General features: G+C 38.3%; 1 protein-coding gene across 1 annotated transcript in view; it reads left to right on the plus strand.

Annotated features, from left to right (window-relative positions):
- THSD4 (thrombospondin type 1 domain containing 4) overlaps positions 1–12,562 on the plus strand; it is a 450,024-nt gene that overhangs the window by 116,727 nt on the left and 320,735 nt on the right. Inside the window, exon 5 of the mRNA XM_072148083.1 lies at positions 7,880–8,288. Within this exon, the coding sequence (XP_072004184.1) occupies positions 7,880–8,288 (409 nt within the window). The remainder of the gene's footprint in view (positions 1–7,879; positions 8,289–12,562) is intronic.

Raw genomic sequence — 12,562 nt, forward strand, 5'->3', positions numbered from 1 at the left:
GCGTGTGCCTTCCTACTGGTATAGGTAACATTACTGCTCTTATGTGAGGGACGTTTTTCCTCTGTTTGCAATTCCTACTTAGGTTGTGACTGTTAATAGGCTACACTTACCAGTCTCTACTTGTTCCATTGGTTTTATCAACTTTATATTATGTGGCACTCTCTGTTGTTTTTATATTGTACTGTTGCTGGTGCATTGTGATGCACTACTTTTTCTCAATAAAGATTGTTTTGTATTATACAAAATATACTTTAGATGCTGTGTTTTTCAACTTTTTGGTGAGATAAATTTATACAACGGGGGGATCCTGTACAATCTATGCCCATACCACCCGTTTTATTACTTTGGTTTTGTTTATATCACTGACAGGTAAAGTTTTCCAAAAATATCTTCAAAAAAGATAAACAAAATGTGTGCCTAGTAGACATTTTTATTGTGGAATAGTGACATGGCAGCCGTATTTGTTGCATGTCATGACATATCACATGCATTCCTGCATTGTGAACATTAAATGGGATGTACACTGCAAAGAAGAATCAATATATGTAATAGGGACTTCCGTAGATTACATTACTCATAACAGTACTTACAAAATGACAGCTGCCATATACCAAAATATTACTTTGCATAAAGTTTCAATCTTAATTGTATGCCTCTGGTTAGCAATGTGAAGCTGTCATACTGCCATTTCACTTTCATACATATTTTGACATGTTTCAAGCTTAAGCCTGGGTGTAGGTGTTTCCTTTTCAGCACCTTCACTGTTTTTGCTCTGCTTTACCTGAACTTCTTTTCACTCACTGCTTCCTCCCTATGGAATGCATTAAATGGAGAAAAAATGTATCTGATAAATCCCCTCGCGGGTGCTAAATCATTTCTGAAGGTTCACTCATCACAGTCAAATGCAAACTTGTCTGTGATTTGAATTCTCCTCACTAAGGCTATGTTTTTATTTCATTGCTCAGATTATTTTCCATATTTTTTTTTGCTTGTACATTCCAGCTGAGAACATATATTTTGTACTGCAACCAATAAGCATTCACAATGAAGGTAATACAAAAGCCATATATGTGAAAGAAAAGACGAATACAATAGTGGAATAAATAATTTAGTCTTTATTAAATGTAGAAATGATATACAGTATAAAAGCCCAAGTGTATTTAAAAAAAAAAAAAAATATATATATATATATATATATATATATATATATATATACAATCATAAACACCATAAGAACAACTGTAAAAGCAGTTTTTTTTTTTTACAAAAATTGTAATGTTTGAAGAAAACTCTAAAATGTTGGACCTTTAAAATAGCTGTTTGTCTTTATTCAGCTGCCACCCTGAGCATTGTAAGCTCAGTCCTATAAACCCACTAATTAATTACTCATTTATTTAATTTTTACGTGTAATAAAGAAATGTGACTCATCTTACCGGGTTACGGCCCCTTTCACATGAACGTTTTAATATAGCTGCTTGCTACCCGTAGTGCACAATTTCAGTACGTGTTGCACATGGCCATATTCACTTTAATGGGCATACTACCCACCGCACCGTTTACGGAAAAAAATAGAGCATGCTCTATCTTCTGCCGTAAATACCACCCAGCTGCATGGCTCCCTCTGGAGAGGGGAGGGGTGAGGAGCACTTCCCCTTCTCCAGCCGGCAGTATGTTCCCCCCTGACATAGCATACGTTCGTGTCAATGGAACCAAAGGGTCCCAAACAGAATTCTCAGGGACCCCAAATCTGTTGACAAGCTCGCTCTTAAAGAGAACCTACCAGCTTTCCTACCACATATATATTTCTCATAATTTGTCTTTCACAGGATACAAGCATTGTGCTCTTCTTACAATGTTCCATCACACACTAACACTGTCCAGTCAGTACTGAGTAAGAGAACTCACTTCAAGTAGAATGGTTACACCCAGTTGTCGATTTATTCATCAGTTCCTAAAAGAAAGAACAAAGGAGTGGTTCACATAGCAATAATATTTATTTCATAGATTTTAGTTTCTAGTCGTCTTTACATAATGCTTTTCTCCTTAGCAGACCCTGCTACGAGAAGGCTTTCTCCTCAAAGTGTACGGCTCTGTGTATATATTCTTACTTTTTTAGGCTTCAATATTAGGTTATTTCCTTCATATTAACATGAAAATAGATCTTTTGTTTCCCTTCCTCTCTGTATAAACATACTACTTATTGAAATAGGTGAATAGTAATTGTGTACAGTATGGCGGCACATTTTATCACTTAATTCAACTCCAAAACACACCTTTGGGACACACTGTACAAAGTTGTGGTGAGAGAAAAAGTGCTTTCCAGAGAACGAAAAGACGAAAAGAAAACTTCAAAAGGTTCAGCATACTTTCTGCCATTTCAACTCTATTTGTGTTTCAACTTGGCTAGCAGTTTTGCCTTGGATTTTGCCAAGACAAATTCCAGCAGGTGTTTTTTGAGATTGTTATAAAGCCACACTCATTTTTTTTCAGTGTCACCATCAATTAGTTTATTTTGCAAAATGCTTTGTTTTCATGTATTGAACCCGCGCCTGTGTTAGAAACATTGAAAAAATGGTTCATCTACAGGAAAATGGATTTAATAATGAACTTGTCTACATTATGTGCAGGATTCTGGCACAATAAATCCGGCTGCTGCTTGTATTTTCATGGAGGGATATTTGAGTTGTAATAATGTTGGAGGTCTAGTGAAGTGTATTTTTTGGCAGCTGTGGGATTCCCCAGTTGGGACTGACTTCTTACTTTTAGGTCTTTGACTTCATGCATTACTTAGTCAAATTATGACTTTACGATGTGGTGCCGTAGTATTAATCGCTTTATTTAAATGTATTGTAATGTGGGCATATATCCGCCACAATGTGCTGCAGAAGCAATAGCACAAACACCGCTATTTATCTTGTTTAGCTAATCAGGAGAATGAAGTAGAGAGTTTATGTTGGATCACTGCTAATTTACTGCTCTTTCATGTTATCAATAGAACTACATAGTTTTGCCTAAACACCCACTCTCATGACATAATGAAGAAAGCTATATTGAGAGTAATCGACAAATCATACTTGTGATGGAGATAAAACTACTTCATGTAATGTGTCTGTGACTTGACACAAAGCTCATGTTAAGGGGACTTGGCTTGGGGACAGTGTTATCCATTAGCTTTTAGTTTGCTTGTTGCTGTATTCACGATGTTACTACCTTATACCTACTATAGATGTAACAAAAGATGTCTTTTAATTTATCTTCTATCATGAAGCAAGCGGTTCAGCATAGAGGGGCAAAACCTGCCCGAGTGGACTTCAGACCCAGATGCACCAGTATCTTAGCATACAGTGACCATATAGGGCTCCTCAGCCCTCCTTATTAATAAATCACAGGATGTTTATTCTATATCTAAAAATCACAGGAAAATGATATATAATATATCTTTATGTGTCTTTTTAGACACTTTAAGCACTCTTGTACAGAAATGAGCATAAACTAGATTGTTAAAATGTTACCATAAAATATTCCAAATCTAAAGGAGGTAAGATTAGAAGTGCTAAAATTGTGGCATACTTAAAGGGGTTGGATACTTTACTTAATGTTTTTTGTAATGTGTGTAGGTATGGGGCAGGACATTATGTAATTTATTTAATCAATCAAGAAAACCATGCACAACTACAGGCGGTCCCCTACTTAAGAACACTCGACTTACATACGATCCCTAGTTACAAACGGACCTCTGGTAATTGGTAATTTATTGTCCTTTAGTCCTAGGCTACAATAATCAGCTATAACAGTTATCAGATGTGTCTGTAATGAAGCTTTAGTGTTAATCCTGGTTCTTATGAGAATACAACATTTTTTAAAATCCAATTGTCACAGAGACCAACAAAGTTCTGTCTGGAATTACAATGATAAACTATACAGTTCCGACTTACATATAAATTCAACTTAAGAACAAACCTACAGACCCTATCTTGTATGTAACCCGGGGACTGCCTGTATACATAATGCAAAGCTCCCTGATTCAGAAATGACTTTTATTTGCTAAGTTGCCATTCCTGTCAATAAAATGGCAGGAGATTGAGGGTCATGTGATCTCCTACTGTTCATGACCAATTGCTCTTCCAGGACCTTAAGCTTGCATTCATGAATACTTACACAGACGTTACAGAAATGTGAGGTAATGTGGCCAACACCTTTAAGAAGCATAAGTTAGCATGGAATTTTAAGCATGTCTTGTTAAGATGCGCACTTCAGTCTAATTTTTCACTTTATTAGAAAATCTATAGAGGAGATTTATCATACACCGTCGATGATTGCGGCCACGCCCCCTTGTCGCATAGAATACATTTAGATGCCTTTTGAGGTATCTGGCTGGTGGCGTGTCCGCCGGGTAAAACTATGCCAAGTCCGACCTGGCATTGTTTTGCTTAAAAAACAGCAAACGAAAATTGGTTTTTCAAAAGAACGCAGGTACAGGAAGGGAACACCTCCTCTGCCAGCTGCCATGCACCTCTACACCCCTTCCACGCCCACATTGCGTGGAGGTGGGGTATCAGCTATTTGAATCTCAAATTCTTGCACTGCACATGGATTTGCAATTATTTAAAACTGGTGTAAAAGCAGTGCTAAATCTCCCCCTGTAAATCTGTCCTCATAATTTATGTATTCAGCATCATCTACCTCCAGTTGCATAATAATAATGCAGCAGGTATATATGACTGCAAATACCTTCTGTTATGTAGAGAACTTAAGATATTGTGCATACAGTACATAAAGTGGTATGCAGTGTGATTAGATGGTATCTTAGATCTAAATTTGGGGGTAATCAGTGGAGTAATCAGGGGAGTAATCAGTGTGCATACTTTGTACTTTTATCCAGTTCTATATGTAGACATTTAAAACATTTCATTATCAATTTATTTTATACTTGTTGGCATAGGAGTTGGGACTTTTCATACACTTTTTCACAAAAACTATAACATTTGACTAATCCAGGAACAACCTTTTGTGTTTTACACAGCAGCAGAGAAAGATACAATCTCTATAATAAGTAATACTATCCATCAGCAACAGCTGAACTTGTGTGAATTCACCAGGAGAGATGACATAAGATATGGTCTGACAAAGAAAATCGCATCTAAGCCTTGCTACGATTCATTATGAGGCCCCAATGACTATGAAACCTAAAAGAAACTAAACTTATCATCAGCTTGGCATCTCTTTATAAGAGTATAGAGATGTTGTATTCTCAACTATGTCAGCTGACTTTCCTATGAAGGGGTTTCCTGGTCATTTTAGTAAATATTGGCCATTTGCTTTGCGTCAGAGGTACAATAAAGTTTTATCCATGGCAATTCTCCAAGGCCACTAAATTGGTTAGGGAGAGAACTGCCCTTTATGAGATCTCATTATACTTGAGAAAATCTCCTTGTGAATATGTTTGTTCCTTTGTGCTATGTACAAAGATCTATCTTGTGTACTATGAAAAGCTCAGGATATCTGTAAGAACACGAACCAGTCTAACAGATACATGCCCAAAAGGAAATATAGATTTGATATACCGTACACAATCTTATCTTAGAAAGGAATGGGAAAGGTTGTTCTCAGTTTATTTTTCATATACCATAAAACTTAGTGTAAATGTCTGGTTTTGCTATTTTACCATTTTATGAAAGTCTTATTGAGACTAATTAACATAAAGATCCTCTAAGGCAGTGGTGGCGGACCTATGGCACATGTGCCAGAAGGGGAACTCAGAGTCATCTCTGTGGCCACTTGGGCTGTTGCCCCAGCACAGAGTTCACAAGACAGGTCAGAAAAAGGTCTTAAGGGATCCTCCTGCAGTCACATGTAGCCCAAGACGTTAATCATTATTTTAAAGTAAACCCCTCTGGTCTACCTGAGACCACAGTATGAGAGAAAAGGAGCAGACAGGGTGAGATAATCATTGGTGCCATTAGAGGCTCTTCTATGTGCCTCCACGATTCTCCCTGTTTGGGGGGCTCTAAATCGCTCCCCAAACTGTTTTTTTTTTGCCTTTGTCTATGATGGCCCCGCCCGTCCCGCTTGGTAATGAGATTTGCAGTTTCCTATGCTCTGCTCATTACTAAATTCACCATACAGTGATAATGACAGCATTCTGGTCAGGAAGTGGGAATGAAGATGACTTCCTGTCTGCCCAGGCTAGATTTGAAGAGACTCGGTCACAGTTGTAACTCAAAAGAAGGAGGCATTCTTCTCTGGCAGTCTGGAGAAAGCAAGACTCTTCTCTTCAATATTTGACTCTTAGTCTGCTTATTTGCATAGCAGAATATATAATTAAAGTACAGTTCCTCACTGGCAGATAAGTTTAGGTGATATGGGGAAGACTTTTATCCCTTTGCCAGCAGGTATTGCTGTAATTCTTGTGACAGGTCTTCTTTAAACCACTGAAAACAAAAGCAGTTAATATACAGTGTATGTGTGAAGTGCATGTTATAGATTATACAGCTCATGCATCTCTTGTAAAATGTGTCAGTGACACAAGCATAGTAAACCCAAAAACATAACAACACATAAGAAAGGGAGAATGCACCTCTGTGTCACCATCACCATGTATGAAGCAATGTTTTTGGCAAGCACAAGAGCTGTAATGTGTTTATTCAGCATGACCATAATAGCAATGAAATTTCAGCAACTGGAAATCTATTCCATCCATCTGAATGGAACTCTTTCTACAGTGTGTGTACGGTGTCTTTGCAAACCCAATTTAGAATATTGAAAAGATCCTCTGTACCAGACCTTTCTGCAATAATAATTTGCCACATTTTAACTTATTATTAATGCCCCCATTTATTTAGATGTGAATTTGACTTACTACGCAGTATGAAAAATAATCAGAAATGAAAGTTCTCCAGTGAAATACAAGTTAGCTCCAATCCACAGGATAGGGCGCTGACAGAGATAGCCAAGAGCTGTATTCAACAATCTCCATCAGTGCCATAAAGATGAATAGAGCCAGCACTTGTGCAACTGGCTGCTCTCTTCATTTCGGGGTACGACCATGGTTCAATGAAGCCTTGTTCTTATGATCCTATCACTAAGACCCCCACTGATCAGCAAATTAGCCCCTATTCATTGGAAAACCCTTTAATTCCAGCACCATGTTTCTTAAATGTGGCTGGCTGACAAACGGCACAATGATATCTAGTTTTCATGGCTTCCAAACAGCACTTTGTTTGCTATAATTTACAATACATACATCATTACCAATATCAGTGTGACTGAAATGACATTTTCTATGAAATGTGTCTGCTTAGAGTCCCCACCCACACTCTGGAATTTTACAATGAGCATCAATAAGTTATAGGATCTAAAGCAGCAATAAACTGTGTAAAATGCTTAAGTAAGGGATTTGCCCATGAAACCCCTTACTTAAGCATTTTAAAATTCTTAAATATGAGGTCTTAAAGGTGCAGGTTTCCCATGAAAGCGTTTAACCCCTTAACGACTTGCGACATATTGGTATGTTTCAAGTGCGTAAAGAGAGTATGGAGAGGGCTCGCGGTTCAGAATGAAAATTTTCAAATGTAAATAGATCCTTAATAGGGGTACAGTCAGATTTAGTGCCTTGGGCATGGTGAGCTATAAATATGGCCCTGCCATGTTGTATAATGGACTTAAAGGAGCGCCTAAAATGTTTGTATCATTGACTCAACTGTATTAGGATTGTACCATATTTTAGCTTTCCAATATAAGAAATCATCATCAATCATAAAAAATAAATAAAAAAGCAAAGATTGTTATGAATCGGGTTTATTTTGTGCATTCTTATACATAAAAGTGACTTTGAAGAGTTATTATCCATTTATCTTGTATATCTTTCTTTGTTTCTAGAAACCGGACACGGACTCCAGTCAGTCCAGGATCTTATGGGTATGGAAAGGTGCCTTACATTTTACCTCTGCAAAGTGACACAGGTCAAGACAGACCAAGAAAAAGGAGACAACTCCAGTCTGGGAGACAGCCTACACATGGACACATTATTGCTCAGAATCGTTACTCCAGCATTGGTAACATTCACCAGGAAGGTCTTTACCCTTCAGTAAGGTCAGCTGATCCTTCAGCGAATAAATGGATGCCTTCCCCATCTCAGACTCAACCAATATCACAAAATGTGTTCCCTGAGTCACCTGTTCAGGGAGCATCTCTCAATCTCCTCAGAAGTAATCCACAAGGGCAACGTGGAACAACAGCTATCAGCTGTACTGGAGCCTACAAACAGTATAAGCTGTGCAATAAGAATGTAAGTGCAAACATTTGTAAGAGACTAACCAATTACATTATGATATCATCATGACGAATACTAACATGTCATTGTTCATGAATTTAGAACAACTGTAACTAATACCTCATTTAGTCTTGACAATTTTTGAGCATGGATGAAGTTCTACACTACAGAAATCTGTAATAACACAGTTGAACTACTTGTACCATAAAAGATGATATATTAGGGCTATATCAGGATGTACCCTAAGAAGAGTAAAGCCTCTCTTAGCCCTCAGGTTTTTCTTCAGCCTTCAGTTTTTTTTTGCTGGATCACAAACACAGGGAAAACACAGGAAACACACATGCCTTGTTGGGCCATACGGCTCAAACATGGGTGAAATACTGTTGACTGTAGCTTACGCCCTTATAAAACAATACTAGTGTACTAGTTTATGATTATTTATAGGATGCCTTATGTGCATAGTACCCGTCAACTATTTGTATTAGTTTAGTTAGATGATGTTTCTTTAGGATTGTGACTAATAATAGATACAGATCACAACTTATTAATCAATGCAGAAATCCAGGTAATTCCGAAGGGATATGCAGATCATTATTTTGTGTTCTAGTCTTTTTTTTACAGTAAGCTGAATATTATAATGTTATTTTTTTCTTAATATAAAACAGAAAAATAATAATGGCACTTAATATAATTTTAAAAAACAAGGGCAAAAGGTAAAGAATTTCTTCATAAATCCAATATTCTAAATAACTGCTCTATGTTCTGTGTAGCTATATATGTGTGTTCTGTAAAATATTTCCACTCCTTAGAATAATATCCTTGAACAATATTTAATGACAGGGAACATATTTTATACATTTTATATATTTAAGAAGACAAGAGTATATATACTATGTGTTATTTTATACTTGTAAAACCGCATGGGTGGAAAATATTGCCGTCTGACCAAATAAATCACAGACAAACGGAAATAAGTGATTTTCTGAATGTGTCCTGGCAGAGAGAAAAACAGAAGTACACTGTGGTTTTTTTTTTGGTGGTCTTAACGTTTCCAGTTTGCACAGATGAAGCACTCTTAAGAAAATCATTTTCATGAAGTTATAATGAAGTTTTTTAGCTAAGCCCATCATCATACATTCAGCCATTTAAATGTAATGTCAAGAATGTAGGACCTCATTAAAATCTACTGGGTAATCAGGAGTCAAAAATGGTGTATTATGTCTGCTATTAAGTTACATGTAGCATGGACGTGTGTCTTCACTTACCTCCATTATGTCAAGGCTAAATTACCTTAATCACTCTTAGTTACTATAATGCTGGATTTGCATTTTATTTTTGGTATATGTTCAGCGCCCAACGTTTATGCTGAGCATACCCATTGACATATACTGGCAGCGGGAGGCATAGATGTCACCTCAATCTGAACATTACACAATGCATCCACTGAAAAAGACAGGATGGAAAGACCGTAGTAAGCTAGAACCTAGAATATAAGACATACACTCACCGGCCACTTTATTAGGTACACCCTGCTAGTAACGGGTTGGACCCCCTTTTGCCTTCAGAACTGCCTCAATTCTTCGTGGCATAGATTCAACAAGGTGCTGGAAGCATTCCTCAGAGATTTTGGTCCATATTGACATGATGGCATCACACAGTTGCCGCAGATTTGTTGGCTGCACATCCATGATGCCAATCTCCCGTTCCACCACATCCCAAAGATGCTCTATTGGATTGAGATCTGGTGACTGTGGAGGCCATTTGAGTACAGTGAACTCATTGTCATGTTCAAGAAACCAGTCTGAGATGATTCCAGCTTTATGACATGGTGCATTATCCTGCTGAAAGTAGCCATCAGATGTTGGGTACATTGTGGTCATAAAGGGATGGACATGGTCAGCAACAATACTCAGGCTGTGGCGTTGCAACGATGCTCAATTGGTACCAAGGGGCCCAAAGAGTCCCAAGAAAATATTCCCCACACCATGACACCACCACCACCGGCCTGAACCGTTGATACAAGGCAGGATGGATCCATGCTTTCATGTTGTTGACGCCAAATTCTGACCCTACCATCCGAATGTCGCAGCAGAAATCGAGACTCATCAGACCAGGCAACATTTTCCAATCTTCTACTGTCCAATTTCGATGAGCTTGTGCAAATTGTAGCCTCAGTTTCCTGTTCTTACCTGAAAGGAGTGGCACCCGGTGTGGTCTTCTGCTGCTGTAGCCCATCTGCCTCAAAGTTCGACGTTCTGTGCATTCAGAGATGCTCTTCTGCCTACCTTGGTTGCAACGGGTGGCGATTTGAGTCACTGGTGCCTTTCTATCAGCTCGAACCAGTCCGCCCATTTTCCTCTGGCATCAACAAGGCAATTCTGCCCACAGAACTGCCGCTCACTGGATGTTTTTTCTTTTTCAGACCATTCTCTGTAAACCGTAGAGATGGTTGTGCGTGAAAATTCCCAGTAGATCAGCAGTTTCTGAAATACTCAGACCAGCCCTTCTGGCACCAACAACCATGCCAAGTTCAAAGGCACTCAAATCACCTTGTACCTAATAAAGTGGCCGGTGAGTGTATATGCTTCATGGAGGCAATAGAAACCTATGGGGAGTGGGTGCAACGTATTGCATCCCTCCTCCAACCTTGCTGAGCGGATAAGTTGTTTAGCAGGAGGGGGGACGCTGGTAATGTCACTATCCATAAATAACGACAGTGACTAATCGGCCCTACCAATAATCTATTAAGGCCTACGTGCTATGATAATGCATTTGTCAGTGAGGCTGTTCAACAGATTCTATCACTCTGCCCTTATGCCAGGACAGTGGGGAAGGGGGTGCAAAGAACGGAGGAGACAGAGCACACACAGAATTAAATTGTCTTCTTCCTTTGTTTCTGACTGCTATGCTGATCCTACTTCCTTCTCTTCACTGACCCGACTATAGCCTTGTAGAGAGATGGAGGTGGTTTGACAAGCAAATACTCTATTACTCTGTGCACACAAGATTATTAAACTAAGAGTAGACTATAGACAGTGCAGACATTACTAAGCTGAGAAGGAGGAGCACACTGCACAGCCCATCCCTTTCGTGATCCTTAGGTCTATAGTGTCCGTAGCAACCAAAATGCTTGGCAGAAGGTAGAGAGACTGAGGAATGCAGAAAACAGAAAATTAGCATAGAAAAGGCTGCAACAGGGTAAAGAATCTTTATTGGAAAATGTTCATTTTCAGCTATTGCAATTATAGGAAAAACTTTATAAGCTTTACAATTACGCTTTAAAGAATCTATGACTTAAGTTTTCTTATATTGGATGTATACCATCTAACATTCTTTAGTGGAAGTAGAAAATCCCGGGAACACATATGTAGAGATACGACCTACGCGTTTCGGCTGTAAGATTTATTCAAAACCATGAATAAGGCTAACAGCTGAAACGCGTAGGTTGTTTCTACCGTGTGGACATACCATGTATTTTAATGCATACCAATAAAGAAAACAGTTACTTTTACTTGGTCATCATCCATCTCTACACATGTGTGCCGGGATCTTCTACTTCAACTGCAGTCTTCTTTTCTAACCTCAGAGTGATCGGCATGCACCTGTGATGGTGTGGATTGAGTGTGGCATGCCGCGTAAGCTGGAAATTTCTGTTTTATTCAAGGTTCTTTCCCTTATCACAAGGAAATTCCATTAATATATGACAAGTTTGGTTCAAAGCTTTGTTTTCCCTGAACAGTGACACTCAACTCATTTGATATGCTGGGAAGTGTATCATAGCCTAATTTCAAGAAACTGGGATCAGTAGCTGTCCCCTGCACATCTAGATGTCCATGACCAATGCTGTGCAGCATTTGAGGCATTTCAACTCTTCAGTAGCCCTTTGGTCCCTCCATTCTCAGGATCTATGGAGGTCCCAGAAGTTGAATTCCTACAAATCATAAAGTGATAAAATGTACCATAATAGTTTGTAATCACATTATGTGTTGCTTGGCTCAATAATAATAGTGCTTGCTCTCTGAAATCAAATTGTTCAATGGCCCCTGGTATTTTAGTAATTTGGACCCCAGAATATGTAGTATTTATAACTATTGTGTAGATTTTATAATTTTTTTTTTAAATTATGGAACTCTAATGTATTGCTTGCATGGTATACAACTTGAGCTGTCTAGATATAACTCAGATATAATATGTCCTTCTGTGTATTAGCCGTCAATGTGTAATATTTTCTATGTGTACAGTATTGATGTGATGTCTTGCCTTGGTGCGAGAGGTTCAGAAATGGCTGA

Source organism: Engystomops pustulosus, chromosome 4, assembly GCF_040894005.1.
Source record: "Engystomops pustulosus chromosome 4, aEngPut4.maternal, whole genome shotgun sequence".
NCBI lineage: Eukaryota > Metazoa > Chordata > Amphibia > Anura > Leptodactylidae > Engystomops > Engystomops pustulosus.